Raw genomic sequence first — 22,274 nt, forward strand, 5'->3', positions numbered from 1 at the left:
GATCCAGGGTTGTTTTTTTTAGCAGTGGTGGCAAACAAGATTTCTTGAACTCCCCTGGCACAAAGCCCTGATCTAATGCGGCATTTATAAACGCTTGAATAGCTTGACACAGAGCTTGGGCATGATGTTTTGCCAGATATGCTGGAATCGGATCATAGACAAAATTGGTTGGTTTAAGATGTAGCAATCATTTTTCAATAGTTTCTTAACCAACCGGGGTAAAGTTAAACTCTCCTGGATAGCGCTCTTTCTCGACCCTGGATTCTAGTTCATTTAACGACACAGTGCTATTTGAATGCACATCAATGTCAGTTCTAATCTGTTTAATTTTGTCAAGGAAGAAAGTATTACAATCATTTGCCATATTCTGAGATGGGACCATACTGGGGGTTATACAGCCTGGATTAGAAATGGATCTAATAGCTGAGAAAAGCTCCTTGGGATTATTGGCTGCTAAATGTATTTGTCTTTGCTGGCTTTGTGCTTTTGCCTGCACAATTTCAATTTTATACATTTTCTAGCAGCAGGGAGTTCTCCTAAACGCACAGTGCTCACTTAGTTTACAGAAGCCAGGTGTGCTCATCTAGTATCTAGCTGAAGGGAGTGCTCACAAATGCACAGTGCTCACTTAGTTTACAGAAGCCAGGTGTGCTCATCTAGTATCTAGCAGCAGGGAGTTCTCCCAAACGCACAGTGCTCACTTAGTTTACAGAAGCCAGGTGTGCTCATCTAGTATCTAGCAGCAGTGAGTGCTCACAAATGTACAGTGCTCACTTTGTTTACAGAAGCCAGGTGTGCTCATCTAGTATCTAGCAGCAGAGAGTGCTCACCTAGTGCACATAAGCAGTACATGCTCCTCTGGTGTCTCGCATCAGGGAGTGCTCACCTAGTGCACAGAAGCAGGACATGCTGACATGCTCATCTGGTGTCTAGCAGCAGGGGGTGCTCACCTAGTGCACGGAAGCAGGACATGCGCATCTGATGTCTAGCATCAGGGAGTGCTCACCTAGTGCACGGAAGCAGGACATGCTCATCTGGTGTCTATCATCACGGAGTGCTCACCTAGTGCACGGAAGCAGGACATGCTCATCTGGTGTCTAGCAGTAGGGAGTGCTCACCTAGTGCACGGAAGCAGGACATGCTCCTCTGGTGTCTAGCATCAGGGAGTGCTCACCTAGTGCACGGAAGCAGGACATGCTCATCTGGTGTCTAGCATCAGGGAGTGCTCACCTAGTGTACGGAAGCAGGGCATGCTCATGTGGTGTCTAGCATCAGGGAATGCTCACCTAGTGCACGGAAGCAGGACATGTTCATGTGGTGTCTAGCATCAGGGAGTGCGCACCTAGTGCACGGAAGCAGGACATGCTCCTGTGGTGCCTAGCATCAGGGAGTGCTCACCTGTGTGCGGGGGCAGTACATGCTCATCTGGTGTCTAGCATCAGGGAGTGCTCACCTAGTGCATGGAAGCAGGAGATGCTCCTCTGGTGTCTAGCAGCAGGGAGTGCTCACCTAGTGCACGGAAGCAGGACATGCTCATCTGGTGTCTAGCATCAGGGAGTGCGCACCTAGTGGATGGAAGCAGGACATGTTCATCTGGTGTCTAGCAGCAGGGAGTGCTCACCTAGTGTATGGAGGAAGGGCTTGCTCATCTGGTGTCTAGCATAAGGGAGGGCGCACCGAGTGCACGGAAGCAGGACATGCTCATCTGGTGTGTAGCATCAGGGAGTGCTCACCTAGTGTATGGAAGAAGGGCTTGCTCATCTGGTGTCTAGCATCAGGGAGTGCGCACCTAGTGCACAGAAGCAGGACATGGTCCTCTGGTGCCTAGCAGCAGGGAGTCCTCACCGAGTGCACGGAAGCAGGGCATGCTCATCTGGTGTCTAGCATCAGGGAGTGGGCCCCTAGTGTACAGAAGCAGGACAAGCTCAACTAGTGTCTAGCAGCAGGGAATGCCCAGAATCACACAGTGCCCTCCTAGTGCATGGAAGCAGGACATGATCATCTGGTGTCTAGCAGCAGGGAGTGCTCACCTAGTGCACAGAAGCAGGACATGATCATCTGGTGTCTAGCAGCAGGGAGTGCTCACCTAGTGCACAGAAGCAGGACATGATCATCTGGTGTCTAGCAGCAGGGAGTGCTCACCTAGTACACAGAAGCAGGACATGCTCCTCTGGTGTCTATCAACAGTGAGTGCTCACCTAGTGCACAGAAGCAGGTCATGCTCCTCTGGTGTCTATCACCAGGGAGTTCTTATCTTTTGTCCGTGGGCAGGACATGCTCATCTGGTGTCTAGCATCAGGGAGTACGCATCTAGTGCATGGAAGCAGGACATGCTCATCTGGTGTCTAGCATCAGGGAGTGCTCAACTAGTGCATGGAAGCAGGACATGCTCATCAGGTGTCTAGCATCAGGGAGCAAGCACCTAGTGCATGGAAGCAGGACATGCTCATCTGGTGTCTAGCATCAGGGAGTGCCCATCTAGTGCATGGAAGCAGGACATGCTCATCTGGTGTCTAGCATCAGGGAGTGCGCACCTAGTGCACGGAAGAAGGACATGCTCATCTGTTGTCTAGCAGCAGGGAGTGTGCACCGAGTGCACGGAAGCAGGACATACTCATCTGGTGTCCAGCATCAGGGAGTGCGTACCTAGTGCACAGAAGCAGGACATGCTCCTCTGGTGTCTAGCATCAGGGAGTGCGTACCTAGTGCACAGAAGCAGGACATGCTCGTCTGGTGTCTAGCATCAGGGAGTGCGTAGCTAGTGCACAGAAGCAGGACATGCTCCTCTGGAGTCTAGCATCAGGGAGTGCTCACCTTGTGTCAGGGGCAGGACATGCTCCTTTGGTGTCTATCATCAGGGAGTGTGCACATAGTGCACAGAAGGAGGACATAGTCCTCTGGTGTCTAGCAGCAGGAAGTCCTCAGCTAGTGCACTAAAGCAGGATAAGCTCATCTAGTGTCTAGCAGCAGGGAGTGCTCACCTATTGCACGGAAGCAGGACATGCTCCTCTGGTGTCTAGCTTCAGGGAGTGCTCATTTTGTGTCCGCGGGCAGGACATGCTCATCTGGTGTCTAGAATCAGGGCGTGTGCACCTAGAAGCAGGACATGCTCCTCTGGTGTCTAGCAGCAGGGAGTGCTCACCTAGTGCATGAAAGCAGGACATGCTCATCTGGTGTCTAGCAGCAGGGAGTGCTCACCTAGTGCATGGAAGCAGGACATGCTCATCTGGTGTCTAGCAGCAGGGAGTGCTCACCTAGTGCATGGAAGCAGGACATGCTCATCTGGTGTCTAGCATCAGGGAGTGCGCACCGAGTGCACGGAAGCAGGACATGCTCATCTGGTGTCTAGCAGCAGGGAGTGCTCACCTAGTGCACGGAAGCAGGACATGTTCATGTGGTGTCTAGCATCAGGGAGTGCTCACCTAGTGTATGGAAGAAGGGCTTGCTCATCTGGTGTCTAGCATCAGGGAGTGCGCACCTAGTGCTCGGAAGCAGGACTTGCTCATGTGGTGTCTAGCATCAGGGAGTGCTCACCTAGTGTGGAAGAAGGGCTTGCTCATCTGGTGTCTAGCATCAGGGAGTCCTCGCCAAGTGCACGGAAGCAGGGCATGCTCATCTCGTGTCTAGCATCAGGGAGTGGGCACCTAGTGTACAGAAGCAGGACAAGCTCATCTGGTGTCTAGCAGCAGGGAATGCCCAGAATCACACAGTGCCCTCCTAGTGCATGGAAGCAGGGCATGCTCCTCTGGTGTCTACATCAGGGAGTGCTCACCTAGTGTCGGGAAGCAGGACATGCTCATCTGGTGTCTAGCATCAGGGAGTGTGCACCTAGTGCACAGAAGCAGGACATGCTCATCTGGTGTCTAGCAGCAGGGAGTGCTCACCTAGTGCACGGAAGCAGGAATTTCTCATGTGGTGTCTAGCATCAGGGAGTGCTCACCTAGTGCACGGAAGCAGGGCATGCTCATCTGGTGTCTAGCATCGGGGAGTGCTCAACTAGTGCACGGAAGCAGGACATGCTCATCAGGTGTCTAGCAGCAGGGAGTGCTCACCTAGTGCACGGAAGCAGGGCATGCTCATCTGGTGTCTAGCATCAGGGAGTGCTCAACTAGTGCACGGAAGCAGGACCTGCTCATCAGGTGTCTAGCATCAGGGAGTGCGCACCTAGTGCATGGAAGAAGGACATGCTCATCTGGTGTCTAGCAGCAGGGAGTGCGCACCTAGTGCACGGAAGCAGGACATACTCATCTGGTGTCTAGCATCAGGGAGTGCGTACCTAGTGCACGGAAGCAGGACATACTCATCTGGTGTCCAGCATCAGGGAGTGCGTACCTAGTGCACAGAAGCAGGACATGCTCCTCTGGTGTCCAGCATCAGGTAGTGCGTACCTAGTTCACAGAAGCAGGACATGCTCCTCTAGTGTCTAGCATCAGGGAGTGCGTACCTAGTGCACAGAAGCAGGACATGCTCCTCTGGTGTCTAGCATCAGGGAGTGCTCACCTTGTGTCAGGGGCAGGACATGCTCCTTTGGTGTCTATCATCAGGGAGTGTGCACATAGTGCACAGAAGAAGGACATGGTCCTCTGGTGTCTAGCAGCAGGAAGTCCTCAGCTAGTGCACTGAAGCAGGATAAGCTCATCTAGTGTCTAGCAGCAGGGAGTGCTCACCTATTGCACGGAAGCAGGACATGCTCCTCTGGTGTCTAGCTTCAGGGAGTGCTCACCTAGTGCATGGAAGCAGGACATGCTCATCTGGTGTCTAGCATCAGGGAGTGCGCACCGAGTGCACGGAAGCAGGACATGCTCATCTGGTGTCTAGCAGCAGGGAGTGCTCACCTAGTGCATGGAAGCAGGACATGCTCATCTGGTGTCTAGCAGCAGGGAGTGCTCACCTAGTGCATGGAAGCAGGACATGCTCATCTGGTGTCTAGCATCAGGGAGTGCGCACCAAGTGCACGGAAGCAGGACATGCTCATCTGGTGTCTAGCAGCAGGGAGTGCTCACCTAGTGCACGGAAGCAAGACATGCTCATGTGGTGTCTAGCATCAGGGAGTGCTCACCTAGTGTATGGAAGAAGGGCTTGCTCATCTGGTGTCTAGCATCAGGGAGTGTGCACCTAGTGCTCGGAAGCAGGACATGCTCATGTGGTGTCTAGCATCAGGGAGTGCTCACCTAGTGTGGAGGAAGGGCTTGCTCATCTGGTGCCTAGTAGCAGGGAGTCCTCGCCAAGTGCACGGAAGCAGGGCATGCTCATCTTGTGTCTAGCATCAGGGAGTGGGCACCTACTGTACAGAAGCAGGACAAGCTCATCTGGTGTCTAGCAGCAGGGAATGCCCAGAATCACACAGTGCCCTCCTAGTGCATGGAATCGGGGCATGCTCCTCTGGTGTCTACATCAGGGAGTGCTCACCTAGTGTCGGGAAGAAGGGCTTGCTCATCTGGTGTCTAGCAGCAGGGAGTGCTCACCTAGTGCACGGAAGCAGGACATGCTCATCTGGTGTCTAGCATCAGGGAGTGCTCACCTAGTGCACGGAAGCAGGACATGCTCATGTGGTGTCTAGCATCAGGGAGTGCTCACCTAGTGCACGGAAGCAGGACATGCTCATGTGGTGTCTAGCATCAGGGAGTGCTCACCTAGTACACAGAGGCAGGACATGCTCCTCTGGTGTCTATCAACAGGGAGTGCTCACCTAGTGCACAGAAGCAGGTCATGCTCCTCTGGTGTCTATCATCAGGGAGTTCTTAACTTTTGTCCGCGGGCAGGACATGCTCATCTGGTGTCTAGCATCAGGGAGTACGCATCTAGTGCATGGAAGCAGGACATGCTCATCTGGTGTCTAGCATCAGGGAGTGCTCAACTAGTGCATGGAAGCAGGACATGCTCATCAGGTGTCTAGCATCAGGGAGTGCGCACCTAGTGCATGGAAGCAGGACATGCTCATCTGGTGTCTAGCATCAGGGAGTGCCCATCTAGTGCATGGAAGCAGGACATGCTCATCTGGTGTCTAGCATCAGGGAGTGCGCATCTAGTGCACGGAAGAAGGACATGCTCATCTGGTGTCTAGCAGCAGGGAGTGTGCACTGAGTGCACGGAATCAGGAGATATTCATCTGGTGTCTAGCATCAGGGAGTGCGTACCTAGTGCACGGAAGCAGGACATGCTCACCTGGTGTCCAGCATCAGGGAGTCCGTACCTAGTGCACAGAAGCAGGACATGCTCCTCTGGTGTCTAGCATCAGGGAGTGCGTACCTAGTGCACAGAAGCAGGACATGCTCCTCTGGTGTCTAGCATCAGGGAGTGCGTACCTAGTGCACAGAAGCAGGACATGCTCCTCTGGTGTCTAGCATCAGGGAGTGCTCACCTTGTGTCAGGGGCAGGACATGCTCCTTTGGTGTCTATCATCAGGGAGTGTGCACATAGTGCACAGAAGAAGGACATGGTCCTCTGGTGTCTAGCAGCAGGAAGTCCTCAGCTAGTGCACTGAAGCAGGACATGCTCCTCTGGTGTCTAGCATCAGGGAGTGCGTACCTAGTGCACAGAAGCAGGACATGCTCCTCTGGTGTCTAGCTTCAGGGAGTGCTCATTTTGTGTCCGCGGGCAGGACATGCTCATCTGGTGTCTAGAATCAGGGAGTGTGCACCTAGAAGCAGGACATGCTCCTCTGGTGTCTAGCAGCAGGGAGTGCTCACCTAGTGCATGAAAGCAGCACATGCTCATCTGGTGTCTAGCAGCAGGGAGTGCTCACCTAGTGCATGGAAGCAGGACATGCTCATCTGGTGTCTAGCATCAGGGAGTGCGCACCGAGTGCACGGAAGCAGGACATGCTCATCTGGTGTCTAGCAGCAGGGAGTGCTCAACTAGTGCACGGAAGCAGGACATGCTCAAGTGGTGTCTAGCATCAGGGAGTGCTCACCTAGTGTATGGAAGAAGGGCTTGCTCATCTGGTGTCTAGCATTAGGGAGTGCGCACCTAGTGCTCGGAAGCAGGACATGCTCATGTGGTGTCTAGCATCAGGGAGTGCTCACCTAGTGTGGAAGAAGGGCTTGCTCATCTGGTGCCTAGTAGCAGGGAGTCCTCGCCAAGTGCACGGAAGCAGGGCATACTCATCTCGTGTCTAGCATCAGGGAGTGGGCACCTAGTGTACAGAAGCAGGACAAGCTCATCTGGTGTCTAGCAGCAGGGAATGCCCAGAATCACACAGTGCCCTCCTAGTGCATGGAAGCAGGGCATGCTCCTCTGGTGTCTACATCAGGGAGTGCTCACCTAGTGTCGGGAAGCAGGACGTGCTCATCTGGTGTCTAGCATCAGGGAGTGCGCACCTAGTGCACAGAAGCAGGACATGCTCATCTGGTGTCTAGCAGCAGGGAGTGCTCACCTAGTGCACAGATGCAGGACTTTCTCATCTGGTGTCTAGCATCAGGGAGTGCTCACCTAGTGCACGGAAGCAGGGCATGCTCATCTGGTGTCTAGCATCAGGGAGTGCTCAACTAGTGCACGGAAGCAGGACATGCTCATCAGGTGTCTAGCAGCAGGGAGTGCTCACCTAGTGCACGGAAGCAGGGCATGCTCATCTGGTGTCTAGCATCAGGGAGTGCTCAACTAGTGCACGGAAGCAGGACATGCTCATCAGGTGTCTAGCATCAGGGAGTGCGCACCTAGTGCACGGAAGCAGGACATGCTCATCTGGTGTCTAGCATCAGGGAGTGCCCATCTAGAGCATGGAAGCAGGACATGCTCATCTGGTGTCTAGCATTAGGGAGTGGGCACCTAGTGCACGGAAGAAGGACATGCTCATCTGGTGTCTAGCAGCAGGGAGTGTGCACCTAGTGCACGGAAGCAGGACATACTCATCTGGTGTCCAGCATCAGGTAGTGCGTACCTAGTTCACAGAAGCAGGACATGCTCCTCTGGTGTCTAGCATCAGGGAGTGCGTACCTAGTGCACAGAAGCAGGACATGCTCCTCTGGTGTCTAGCATCAGGGAGTGCTCACCTTGTGTCAGGGGCAGGACATGCTCCTTTGGTGTCTATCATCAGGGAGTGTGCACATAGTGCACAGAAGAAGGACATGGTCCTCTGGTGTCTAGCAGCAGGAAGTCCTCAGCTAGTGCACGGAAGCAGGGCATGCTCATCTGGTGTCTAGCTTCAGGGAGTGATCATTTTGTGTCCGCGGGCAGCACATGCTCATCTGGTGTCTAGAATCAGGGAGTGTGCACCTAGAAGCAGGACATGCTCCTCTGGTGTCTAGCAGCAGGGAGTGCTCACCTAGTGCATGAAAGCAGGACATGCTCATCTGGTGTCTAGCAGCAGGGAGTGCTTACCTAGTGCATGGAAGCAGGACATGCTCATCTGGTGTCTAGCAGCAGGGAGTGCTCACCTAGTGCATGGAAGCAGGACATGCTCATCTGGTGTCTAGCATCAGGGAGTGCGCACCGAATGCACGGAAGCAGGACATGCTCATCAGGTGTCTAGCAGCAGGGAGTGCGCACCGAATGCACGGAAGCAGGACATGCTCATCTGGTGTCTAGCATCAGGGAGTGCTCACCTAGTGTATGGAAGCAGGGCTTGCTCATCTGGTGTCTAGCATCAGGGAGTGTGCACCTAGTGCTCGGAAGCAGGACATGCTCATGTGGTGTCTAGCACCAGGGAGTGCTCACCTAGTGTGGAAGAAGGGCTTGCTCATCTGGTGCCTAGTAGCAGGGAGTCCTCGCCAAGTGCACGGAAGCAGGGCATGCTGATCTTGTGTCTAGCATCAGGGAGTGGGCACCTAGTGTACAGAAGCAGGACAAGCTCATCTGGTGTCTAGCAGCAGGGAATGCCCAGAATCACACAGTGCCCTCCTAGTGCATGGGAGCAGGGCATGCTCCTCTGGTGTCTACATCAGGGAGTGCTCACCTAGTGTCGGGAAGCAGGACATGCTCATCTGGTGTCTAGCATCAGGGAGTGCGCACCTAGTGCACAGAAGCAGGACTTTCTCATCTGGTGTCTAGCATCAGGGAGTGCTCACCTAGTGAATGGAAGCAGGACATGCTCCACTGGTGTCTAGCAGCAGGGAGTGCTCACCTGTGTGTGGGGGCAGGACATGCTCATCTGGTGTCTAGAATCAGGGAGTATGCACCTAGTTTACGGAAGCAGGACATGCTCATCTGGTGTCTAAAATCAGTGAGTGTGCACCGAGCACAAGGAAGCAGGACATGCTCCTCTGGTGTCTAGCAGCAGGGAGTGCCCAGAATCACAGAGAGCTCACCTAGTGTGCAGAAGCAGGATATGCCTCTGTGGTGTCTAGCATCAGGGAGTGCTCACCTTGTTTACTTGGGCAGGACATGCTCATCTGGTGTCTAGCAGCAGGGAGTGCGCACCTAGTGCACGGAAGCAGAACATGCTCATATGGTGTCTAGAATCAGGGAGTGCGCACCTACTGCATGGAAGCAGGACATTCTCCTCTGGTGTCTAGCATCAGGGAGTGCTCACCTTGTTTACACGGGCAGGACATGATCATCTGGTGTCTAGCAGCAGGGAGTGCGCACCTAGTGCACGGAAGCAGAACATGCTCATATGGTGTCCAGAATCAGGGAGTGTGCACCTACTGCACAGAAGCAGGACATTCTCCTCTGGTGTTTAGCATCAGGGAGTGTGCACCTAGTTTACGGAAGCAGGACATGCTTATATGGTGTCTAACATCAGTGAGTGTGCACCTAGTACACGGAAGCAGGACATGCTCCTCTGGTGTCTAGCAGCAGGGAGTGCCCAGAATCACGGAGAGCTCACCTAGTGTGCAGAAGCAGGACATGCTCATATGGTGTCTATAATCCGGGAGTGTGCACCTACTGCACAGAAGCAGGACATTCCCCTCTGGTGTCTAGCATCAGGGAATGCTCACCTTGTTTACACGGGCAGTTAATGCTCATCTGGTGTCTAGCATCAGGGAGTGCGCATCTAGTGCACAGAAGCAGGACATGCTCATCTGGTGTGTAGCATCAGGGAGTGCTCACCTTGTGTCCAGGAGCAGGACATGCTCACCTGGTGTCTAGCATCAGGGAGTGCTCATCTAGTGTACGGAAGTGGGACATGCTCATCTGGTGTCTAGCATCAGGGAGTGCACGCCTAGTGCACAGAAGCAGGACATGCTCATCTTGTGTCTAGCATCAGGGAGTGCGCACCTAGTGCACGGAAGCAGGATATGCTCCTCTGATGTCTAGAATCAGGGAGTGCGCACCTAGTGCACGGAAGCAGGACATGCTCATCTGGTGTCTAGCATCAGGGAGCGCAAACCTAGTGCACAGAAGCAGGACATGCTCATCTTGTGTCTAGCATCAGGGAGTGCGAACCTAGTGCACGGAAGCAGGACATGCTTATCTGGTGTCTAGCAGCAGGGAGTACTCACCTTGTGTCCACGGACAGGACATGCTCCTTTGGTGTCTAGAATAAGGCTGTGCTCACCTTGTGTCCGTGGGCAGGCTCTCCTGATCCTTCTCCCAGGTAATGACTGGCACCGGCAGCCCTTCAATCCGGCACTCAAAGTGTGCAAGGCCATTTTCCCAAACAGTCTGCGGCTCCGGCTGCTGGTGAAAACGAGCCAAATCTGGAGGAACAAAAACAAACAGAGAAACCCAATGAGTATTTCCACCAATGAGTGAATACGCAGCAGCAAGAAATGCCGGTTGTCGCTGGGTGAAGCCGCAGCAGCTAGAAATGCCCGCTGTAGCTGGGAGAAGCCGCAGCAGCTAGAAATGCCTGCTGTATGGTGGGTGAAGCCACAGCAGCTAGAGCTGGGTGATGCCACAGCAGGTAGAAATACCCGCTGTGTGCTGAGTGATGCCACAGCAGCTAGAAATGCCCGCTGTAGCGGGGTGAATCAGTAGCAGCTAGAAATGCCTGCTGTGGGCTGGGTGAAGCCACAGCAGCTAGAAATGCCCGCTCTAGCTGGGTGAAGCCGCAGCAGCTAGAAATGCCCTATGTGGGCTGGGTGAAGACACAGCAGCTAGAAATACCTGCTGTAGCTGGGCGAAGCTGGAGCAGCTAGAAATGCCCGCTGTGTGGTGGGTGAAGCTGCAGCAGCTAGAGCTGGGTGATGCCACAGCAGGTAGAAATGCCTGCTGTGTGCTGGGTGAAGCCACAGCAGCTAGAAATGCCAGCTGTGGCCTGGGTGAAGCCACATCAGCTAGAAATGCCTGTTGTAGCTGGGTGAAGCCGCAGCAGTTAGAAATGCCCGCTGTGACCTGGGTGAAGCCACAGCAGCTAGAAATGCCCGCTGTAGCTGGGTGAAGCCGCAGCAGCTAGAAATTCCCGCTGTAGCTGGGTGAAGCCGCAGCAGCTAGAAATGCCCGCTGTGTGGTGGGTGAAGCCGCAGCAGCTAGAGCTGGGTGATGCCACAGCAGCTAGAAATGCCCGCTGTGTGCTGGGTGAAGCCACAGCAGCTAGAAATGCCTCCTGGTTGCTGGGTGAAGCAGCAGCAACTAGAAATGCCCAATGTGGCCTGGGTGAAGCCAGAGCAGCTAGAAATGCCCGCTGTAGCTGGGTGAAGCCGCAGCAGCTAGAAATGCCCGGTGTGGGCTGGGTGAAGCCACAGCAGCTTGAAATGCCCGCTGTAGCTGGGTGAAGATGCAGCAGCTAGAAATGCCCGCTGAAGCTGGGTGAGGTTGCAGCAGCTAGAAATGCCCGCTGTGCACTGGGTGAAGCCGCAGCAGCTAGAAATGCCTGCTGTGAGCTAGGTGAAGCCACTATGAACTTCAGGGCCCTGGGTCAGTCAGAAAGATGACTCGCCCAATGGTAAAATCACCCAGTAGAGCAGTATTTTATGAAACAAAATAAATGTAAAATAAATGTAAATACATATGTATAAAAACAAATATATTATTCAAAATGGCTTTAATTGGTACTTATTTTCATTGAAACTAATTGCCTCAAAAGAAAATTAGAAACTATATTGAGAAGGGGGGGCGCTGTTGCGCTGAACAGAGATGGCCGCCTGAGCACAGAGCTCCAGACTGGGGAAATCCTTTCAACACAAAAACAACCCTAATCACCGAGCGTTTCCTCATTTCTGGACTGCAGCTTGCGGAGGAACCCCCATACTACGCCCCCACTGACTTCTGAAGCTGGGGACCCTGTTTGGGCGGAGTGGCGACCGAGGTGAGGCCCAGCACTGTGCGTGCCCGCATTGCACCGTTTGGCGGCTCCGGTGCCCGCAGCCCCTGTGCCTAATGTGTGCTGCGGCGCGGTTGGCCTTGGTGGGGGAGGGGTGTTTCGGCCCTGAATACGCACCCAATCGCCGTGATACAGCTGGGGGTGCCCCGCATCCCCCTACGCGAGGTGGAGCTGGGGGCTGGTGGGCGGGGCATGAGCCAGCCTGTGACCCGCTGGAGGCTCCCCCCGCGGGCCCGGAACACATTCCCATTCATTGCGGGTCTGCCCCCGCCTGGAGGCGCTGTGGGAGGACCGCAGCGCCACAGCTGAGCCTGCACCGATTGTGTGGATCGCCGGGACCCCCCGCGGCCTGTCACCTAGTTCTGCGCTGTGGGGGATGGAAAAAGAAGAGAGCGGTAAGAGCCCTGGGCGTGGGGCAGCCCGGGGGGCTGCGCTTGCACCACGCGGTGCCTGCCTCTGTGGCCCGGGGTCCTCCTCGCTCCCACCCCAAGGGCTTAAGTGACTGTTGATGTTGCCCACGAGGAGCGGGATGAGGGCATAAAAGGATACCGCTGCCCCCCTGCAATTTCGGATAACGAACCCTGACCTGGCATTTGAAGAGCGGTGGTCGTGGTCTGTGCCCACATACAGCCCGGCACCAGGGGGTCTCGCAGGTCGCCCCTCGACGCTGCCCCTGGCGGGCAGACCCGTGCCTGGGCCTCCTCTGGGTGCCCCTTTCACTGCTTCCGCCTCTGCGGCGGTTCGGCACGGCGGTGAGCGCCGGGGACTGGAGTGGGCCCTCAGGCCAACAAGACAATTGGCCCTCATTACAAGTCAGGCGGTGGACCATGGTGCTATTAGCACCATGGTCCATGCCGGATTCCGCCATGGTGGATGGCGGAATTACCGCCCCATTCCAAGGTGAGTGGGGCGGTAATTCCCCATTCACCATTTGCCCTTCCCCATTCCCATTTTTGCCCCATAGGGCATAATGGGGATGGGGAAGGCGCTAATTACGGCACCATAAATTACGGTGCCGTAATTAGCACCAAGGTCGCTTAGCGCCTTGGACTTTAACGCCTGCAAAAAGCAGGCGTTAAAGTGTGAATCAGGCGTTAAGGGTTAACGGCGCCGACGGCGCCGTTAAACCCTTAGCGCCTGACTTGTAATGAGGGCCAATGAGGTAATCTCTGCAGTGACACCTCCATGGGCTCCAAATAGCCCCAAAACACATTCATCACTCTACGGGGCCCCGCCGGCAACCATATTTCTTACTCCACATCCTCTGAGTGGTTATCTGCCCCCCGAGACTGCCAGTGCAATTCGACTACATAGTGACACCGCTGTCTGGGGCGGGCCTGGGGCTGCCCGGTGCCGAGGCACAACTGTTGCTGGGACAGACTGGCGAGCCCCAAAAACCGCTGGGATCATAATTTAACTACTGGACTACACTGCTGCTCTGAAAAAGAACCGTGCAACCAACGCGCCTGGCGACCCCGCTGCGCTGGGTGCCACGATGAAATTACCAGACCTCTGGCCACCCACCTTCCCCATACTACCGGAACCCTTTCTCATCGACACCATGACCAAAGGGGCTGGCGCAGGGAAAAAAACAGAGTTCGCTAAATATGTTTACAAAAACACCGGCCAAGTCGACGGGCGAGACCCAGGAGGACGCTCCCGCAACCTCGACCCCTCCGGTCACGGACGACTCGCAGAAGGTGCTGGAGTATATTCGTGAGGGGTTCACCACATTGCATACTAAACTCGATGACATGAACGGCGCCATCTCATCTATAAAAGCACACATCGAGAAGACCGATGGCCGGGTGGTCGAGATTGAATCAAGAGTGGGGATCGCCGAGGATGATCTGGGCTCCCTGCGGGCGAGGGTCTCCACACTGTCCAACCGGGTGCTGGCAGTTGAAAAAAAGAATGACGATCTCAAATCCTGTTCAAGGCGTAATAAACTATGCATAATCGGGGTGCCTGAGGACAACATCAAGGAGCCCATGGAGGACTTTGTGGAACACATTCTTCTAACGCTCCTGGATACGCCAAAGCTATCTCCGCAATTCGCTGTGGAAAGAGCCCATCGCATCTTAACCATGAAGCCCAGGCCCGGCGCGCCTCCACGTCCCATCATAGCCAGAATCCTACATTTCTGAGACCGGGATGCCCTTCTGAGGGCGGCCAGAGCCAAGGGGGAGCTGCTTCTTCGAGCAGCAAGAATTCATCTCTATCCAGAATTCTCCGTGGCAGTACAGCAGGAGCACAAAACCTCATAGCAGTGAAAAAGAGACTCAGAGACCTAGGGATTAAGTACTCTATGCTATTCCCTGCGAAGCTGCGGATTGAACAATTGAATCAAACATTCTTTTTTACGATCCCAGAGGAGGCTTCAAAATTTATTGATGAACATTTCCAGGGCTGATCCCCCGCTGTGATGGTGGCACTTTTGGTCCTAAATAACCCTCGCAGAAATAGGTCCGTCTACTGCCGTGTGTATAGCTGCGGCTCCACCTCATAAGAATGCATTAATTGGTGGTCATGTTCTTTTTTTTGATCTGTTGATCCTTAAATCATGTGTTTCCTGATTATTCATACTGGTTCACATTGTTTAATGATACAAACATCCTTATGCACCCCCAGTCCGAGGCAGTAACGCCAGGCCAGCTCTCAAGCGCCCAGGCGTAGATGCCACTGATCTGGTTGTTGTTATGGTCATGTAGGGTTATCATCCCTCTAGTTGGGGGAGGGATGTGGGGAGGGATGTTGGGGAGTAATGTTGAAAAAGGCTTGACAACCACGAGAGATGCCACGTATACTGCAACACCTGGTCACAGTTACATTGATAAAGTGATGTATCCACCTTGGTCAGGTCGGCACATCCGCCGCTCCGCTGTGGATCTGATTTCAACCAACCCCCCCACACAAATGTCAGACAATAATCTAACGTTCATGAGTTGGAATGTAGGAGGTCTGGGTAACCATAAGAAGATGCGGCAGATACAGCTTTGTGCTGAGCACAATGGCGCTAAAATCTTGTGTTTGCAGGAGACGCATGCCCGCTCTGAACAATGCGAGAAATTTGCTAAATCCTGGGGATCCCAGAGGTACTACACCAATTACTCCACGCAGAGTCGTGGTGTGCTGACTCTGATACATAGGAGTCTGAAATTCAAGTGCACTCACTCATGTGTAGACCCACAGGGGAGATATATATTAACCCTAGGTACCCTACAAAATCGGGAGGTAGCCATATTAAACATCTATGGGCCAAATATTGATGACCCTGATTTTTACCTACACCTGGCCTTTATGCTGGAGGGGTTCCCACTGGTCCCGATCATAAGGGGAGGCGACTTTAATACTATATTGGACATCAATCTTGATAGATCGGGCTCCAGACCCCGCCAGCTCTCCAGAGCAGCCTACTCCATCTTGACAGTACTTGCCCGCTTGTCGGTGGTGGATGCATGGCGTCTCATATACCCAGACTCGCGTACATACTCTTATTATTCCTCTGTACACGACTTGCATTCAAGAATAGACAGGTGGCTCGTATCGGACATTTTAATTAGGTCTCTATCCCACTTGTCGATCCTCCCTTGAACCCTATCTGATCACTCACCAGTGGTCATCTCCTTGCATTGGGGCCCTGAGAATGATAAAGCCAGGCAGTGGAAGATGAACCACCACTCTCTGCTTGACCCGGTCTTTAGCTCAGAACTGGAATCTTCCATGGAGGAATTCTTTGAGATCAATACCAATACTGTGTCAGCACAAGCCACTCTCTGGGAAGCCTTTAAAGCATACACCAGAGGTGTCGCCATCTCCAAGGGGAGGAATCTCAAAAGTGATCCGCTCAGATCTCGCGAGAACGGAATCGGCCCTGACCACCCTCGAAGCCCAATACGCTTTGGATCACTCCCTCAGGACTCTGGCGCTGCTGGGATTGGAGCTGGATGCGTTCCGAGACCTGGCAGGACAGGAGGTTAAATTTCTGGCCGGCCCCCACCTGGAAAGGAAATATGGGGAGGTGGAGCAACCGGGCCGGTTGTTAGCCAAACTAATACGCTGAGAATTCGGAGCCACCAATATACCGGCAATAGAGAGGCCCAACAGAACAATGGCAACATCATCTCAAGATATCAATATGGAATTCCTTGCATTCTATAGCTCCCTATATTCAAAAGCAGATAGTTTCCATATATCAGAGATCGACTCCTATCTTGAGAGCCTCCCTCTTTCTACACTTTCCACCAACGCTAGCACTTCCCTTGAGAGGCCTTGCACACCCCAAGAACTTTCAGAAGCCATAGATTTGCTGGCATCTGGTATGGCCCCCGGTCCGGATTGCCTGCCCATCGAATTCTATAAACGATTCAAATCCCTTCTGGTCCCACACCTCTTGGCCCTATGGGAGGAGGCTTGTGAAGCAGGCATACTCCCTCCCACACTTCGGGAGGCAGTGATAACAGTGTTACTCAAGCCGGGCAAGCCTCCCACCCAGTGTAGCTCGTATCACCCCCTCTCACTTATTAATTGTGATGTTAAATTTATGCCAAACTATTGTCCATGCGGCTAGCCCCACATGCCCCTGACATCATCCACCCGGATTAGGCGGGATTTATCCCTGGCCGCTCCACCTCCCTGAATCTGAGATGCCTATTCAATGTGATCAGTAGAATCAGCCCCACGGTACAGGCAGTGGCATCTACCCTGGACATGCAGAAGGCATTTGACTCTGTATCAAGGGAATACCTATGGCGAGTTCTAGAGAAGTGCAAATTTTGTCCCACCTTTCGGTCCTGGGTTAAACTACTCTACACAAATCCATCGGCTAGAGTCCGCACTGAGGAAAGGTGCTCTTCCCCCTTTCGGATAGCTAGAGGAACGTGACAGGGCTGCCCCTTCTCCCCGTTAATATTTGCTATAGCCATGGTACCATTTGCGGATATGATGCGTCAGTCGCATGCTCATAGAGGCCTGCGAAAGGCGGGCCATGCCGATATAGTCTCCCTATCCGCTGACGACGCCCTCCTCTATATCCGCTCGCCAGGCACCAACCTCGCCTCGATCTTGGAGGACGTGGTCCAATTCGGTCGCATATCTGGTCTCAGGGTCAACTGCTCTAAATCTGCCCTGTTCCCGCTCACCGACTGCACACAACCCCCTCTGATTTAATGGGGTTTACATGGTCCCAATCCAAGTTCACTTATTTGGCGGTGGCGGCCTCACGGGACGCTCGGATGCTCCGTGAGGACAACTATCTAAATTACCTCACAAATCTAGCTACTAAAACCGAAAGCTGGGCCAGACTCTCTATCTCCCTAGCAGGCCGCATAGGAATACTTAAAGTGGTCGTTCTACCCCAGCTTCTTTACCGCTTCACTAACCTGCCCCTTTGGCCGGGAGACTACTTCTTTCAGACACTACGCCGCATGACCAATACCTTCCTGTGGCACTCCGGGGCAGTCCTACTCAAATTAACAATGCTAACCACTCCCATGGTATACAGAGGTTTCAGTGCTCCGGATTTCTTCAGGTACTGGCTGGTTGCACAATCCCAATTTACATCCCACTGGTTTAATACTGCAGACACCACATGTCCGGCTGGAGAGGCTGGCAGTCAGCGACCATGAAATCTGCTCCCTCATTCTCAAACCTGCCCCAGCGGACCCTGGGTCAACTGATCCAGTCGTTAGTACATCCTTGGCCCTCTCTAAACTCTGGAAGCTGTTGGACACCCCTCATCCCTTTCACAGGGACCTGCCGCTCTGGAATTTCCTCCCAGAGGTTCCGCGTGTCCCACAATCCATTGTAACTCGTTGGGCCGACGCAGGCTTCTTAGCACTCTGTGATGTATAAATACAGGGTAACTTCCTGGAATGGTTCAGACCTCCCGCCATCCCTTAAACGGAAACCATCGGCTTGGTTGCAGTACTCCTCTTTCCGGAAAAATCTCAAAACTAAATACCCTGACTTTCCTACAGTGCCACCTGACGAACCCATAATATCCGAGCTGTGCTCCTTCGACTCCTCGAGGGGGAAGATATCTTGGCTTTACACCCAGCTACAGACTAGAGCGGTCCCGTCATTCATCAAGCTGAGACACAGGTGCGAGAGGGATCTCGGGGTGGAGATGACAGATGAGCGCTGGTCCCGGATGTGTGTACGCACCCACAATGTATCCTTCAATACTCGATTTAAATTAATACAATTTAAGGTGCTGCACAGATATCATCATACCCCTAGTAGGCTACAACATATGTTTAACAATATATCTTCCAACTGCCCTAGGTGTAACTCTGAGCAAGCTGCATACATCCATATGGTCTGGTCCTGCACACACCTGTCACAATTCTGGTCCGAAATATGTTCAACGTTATCCGCCGTGCTGGACCACACAATAGACCCATCTCCATCATGATGCCTATTTCATGACTTCCCTCAGTTGGGGCGAGATTCCAGGAGGCTAGCTGGCCTCTGCATGCTGCTAGCGGTGCGCTGCACCTTGATAAACTGGCTCCAGCCTAGAGCACCCATGTACACGCAGTGGCTCAGGGCGGTCCCATGGGCATCAGATACCGAAGAAGCTTGGGGAGCAATGAAATCCTCCACACTTGAGGCCGAGAGATATCTGGCGGAAATTCCGAGACTACATGGCCTCTATAAACCCCAACCCGAACACTGAATCCTCCCCCCCCCACACACCTCTGCATGCTGCCGTCACCCCAAGTGCAATGACTCCTTAATCCTTCTACTGCCGTACTGTCTGGCTATTGTCTAACTCAGGTATATGAAATGTTCATCTGACATTGGAATGGTAACTCAGCATGTGGAAATGAATGTTGCTGTCTCACCGTGTACATCTCTCACTGTTGTTGTGTGTTGTCAAGTCGACTAAAGAAAGTTTTAAAAAAAATATATATACTATATTGAGAAGAAACGTGCAAAAATGGCTATATTGCTGTATCAACGAAACATTACAGCCATCCATTCCAGAACAAAATGCTGCTTTGCCCTTTTCAACATGGGAATCGCCAATAACCCAGAGGTGCTAATCAGTTCAGATCATCATTTGATAACTAAGCCCCAAACTCTGGAAGCCATCACTGGCCGGGCCCGACTATGTCGCAACATCTCGGAGAACTAGGAAACACTCTACAGTTATTATGACTGTTTTAGTTCTTCTCTTATTCCATACATTTACTCATAGTCTCGGGAGGATAGCTCAGGGGCAACATGCTGGCCTTGGAAGCAAGATGACATTGAACAACACAGGTTCAATCCTTGGCTCCATGCTTAGAAATCTCTGGGTATTAAGCGTGTTATAAATAACTTATCATATCATATCATTCACACTTCTTACATGCTCTCCATTCTGCTCAACATGTTTCATTACTATCAAAAACACATCTAACAGGAAATTCTTCAGGGGAGCACTATCCGCTTTTCCACAATCCCTATTCTTCAATTTTTACAATTAATACATTTGACTGAATGTTCCGTAATTCCTTTTCAGAAGCTTGTTTCTTTTGTACGAGTTTACATTGATCGAATGTTCTGTGCTTCTATTTTGCAGTCGCTCAACTTCTTTAATATAGTTTTGTCAATTAGTGTCTTACCTGTAACGACATATTAGCACGGTATAAATTAACCGTTCTTCAGGTGCACAGTATTTGTACCACTCACAACATTAATTTGATTTCAGGGAGATTAATTCCTGTTTCTTTTTAGGCTTAAAAAGGAAGAAAAAGTAGTCACAGTAACCAACTACCGGAGTCTGCATATGGTGCAGTTTCTTTGACTACTTTTTACTCTGTTTCACTGTTGTTTTTTTTAAACATTCTGCGCGGCCCATGTGTTCAGTACATTTTATAAGGAAAAGAATGTTTTATCTTCACGGGCTCTAATTTCCCAGCAATCTACTGGAAAGCATATAGACATCGAGGGCGTCCCGTTTACTAGTTTGCCAATGCTTGTGGCTCTGGTCGGTTTTTACAATACGTGGCATTGTGTTACGCTCAGGTTATACCTTGAGACGGTTTATGGTCATTGCATCGAATTCCTTGCATCTAAATGCATTTGCATCAAATGCATTTTTTTTCTTTTTTACCCTTTAAAATCCTCTTGAACAAAAATTAACCTTTTACCCCCCGCCCCCTAAAAAACATGCATTCGATGCACATTTTTTAGTTGGAAAAAATTAGATGGAATGGCATTAGAGGGAATAGCATTAGATGCAATGACCAGATACCCTTGAGACTCGCCAGTGCTGCGGCAGTCCTTCGCACCAAGGCTAGACAGAAAGGTACCACCACAAGTTAATCGACTTTGGCCCCAGACCAACGGGATCTGAACAGGTTCAACTGCTTGGCCACACCAAGCAATCTCTATCATATTTCAAACTTATTGTGCCACATTACTGAGATGGGAGTTTGAAACCCATGCCCAGGCCATCCCCACTTAGTATTCCCCCAAAAAACAAAAACAAAAAAGTGGCTGAAAATAGCGGGTTTAAAAAATCTAATTGATGCAGGATTTTGGTGCGCTTTTTAAATAAATAAATAGGGGTGGGGTAAGGGCATAAATGAAGGTTAGGGGATGTGGTGGGGCTGTTGGGGGGTCTCCCCCGCAGTTAAAAAAACCTTTCGTAATTGGACAAAAAATATTTATTTTCATCATCCTTATTTTAATTTTGCTATTTTAACGTACAACCATCCCACTTCACATGCCAACTAAAAACAAAATAATTCCCAGAAATGCTTGAGCTAGGACTTCTTCACCACTGGGAATTCCTCCGTGTAGCATCTCCAGCCATCACGTTTTGTCATTCTCATTGCGAGTGCCTGGATTCTGGCAACGCGTTGCCTAGGGCATTTTCACCCAGCACTTTTGGCATCCAACTTTACGCAAGAAACCATTTCTGATACATCCAAGATATTTACTAGCGTTTAAGCACCGCCCTCAGCATAGGTACGTTACCAAAATGAGTGGTAGGAAAAAATACCTCCTTTTGCTCCCACTGTTATTATTAAAATAATCAGTGCCTGTTCCTCTGAAGTTATTTTGTAATCTCTCAAAAGATCCAGAGGTAATGCTGAAAAAACAGAAAAATTGAATGAACAGAAACCTGTCACTCAATAGCAGCAGTACCGCTACTTTCCAAAAAGACAGAGAGGATAGTTGTCAAGCGGACTTATATTTTCCAATAATAGTAAGAACCACTTTTTATGCTCTCAGCCCGATTCCAGGCAAATTCTGGAAATGAAAATCCCCTTCCTGGCTTGTTGGTGCCATGTTGGGTGCAGCTGAGGAAAGAAAACTACCTGCATTATTCTCTCTTAAGAAGATGCTTGTTTCTGCGCCCCGAGGCCGCAGGCTACCGGCGCATTATACATTTAAAATAAATAAGTGCAGGTAATTCTGTGTGCTGAAAGGGAGGTCTAATAATCGGACACCCTTTCATAAATGCTCGGTACCAAAACTATAGTGCATACGTGTGCCTCTGCTCAGGCAGCCTCCTTGTGCCCTCAGCACCAGCCTCGCAGTGACACAGGGCAGGTTCAAAGGTCACATGTTCCTTCCTGACTGCTGCTGGAACACAAAGTTCTTGCAGGCATAGGTGGCTTTTTAAGCCTTTTCAACCCTGTTCCCTAACTTAATAATTGTATGCCTAAATCAGTCTGGTGGCACGTTAATCTTTAAATATAAACCAGACCTAGTCCTGGCATGGCAACTACTAAGAGCATACATTCATACAGCCACAGAGTCCGCTCTGTAAGTAGGACTGCAGCTATGTGTATCAGCATCTGGCCTGGGTGTCTCCACTACAGCCATGTGGGGCAATGGTCATGAAGCCTTCTTAGGCCCTCCGGGGGAAGGGTAACGCCTCCACCAGGGCACAGGCACCCTCCCCTGAGACACATTCTGGGGACCACTGCTTCAAAGGCAACACTGACATAACAAGGCCACACTCACACCAGGGTGTTGAACACTGGAGTCCCTTTGAAGTTATCAGGAATGGGAAGAGGGCGGAGTTAGCGTAGCCAGAAAGGAGAGGTGGACTGGGAGAATGATTCCACCATCTTGGTTTATTTTAGGGCTCGCTGCCACTTCATGTGCTCCACTATCCCCACCC

The 22,274-nt window shown here is 51.8% G+C and overlaps 1 protein-coding gene across 2 annotated transcripts in view; it reads right to left on the reverse strand.

Moving 5' to 3' along the window:
- Window positions 1-22,274, reverse strand: part of IGDCC4 (immunoglobulin superfamily DCC subclass member 4) — a 677,662-nt gene that overhangs the window by 426,517 nt on the left and 228,871 nt on the right. For both annotated transcript variants that reach the window (XM_069625112.1, XM_069625111.1), the window contains exon 3: window positions 10,439-10,580. In XM_069625112.1, coding sequence (XP_069481213.1) covers window positions 10,439-10,580 — 142 coding nt within the window. The remainder of the gene's footprint in view (window positions 1-10,438; window positions 10,581-22,274) is intronic.

The sequence above is a fragment of the Ambystoma mexicanum genome, chromosome 11, assembly GCF_040938575.1.
Source record: "Ambystoma mexicanum isolate Mex_15411 chromosome 11, UKY_AmexF1_1, whole genome shotgun sequence".
Classification (NCBI taxonomy): Eukaryota; Metazoa; Chordata; class Amphibia; order Caudata; family Ambystomatidae; genus Ambystoma; species Ambystoma mexicanum.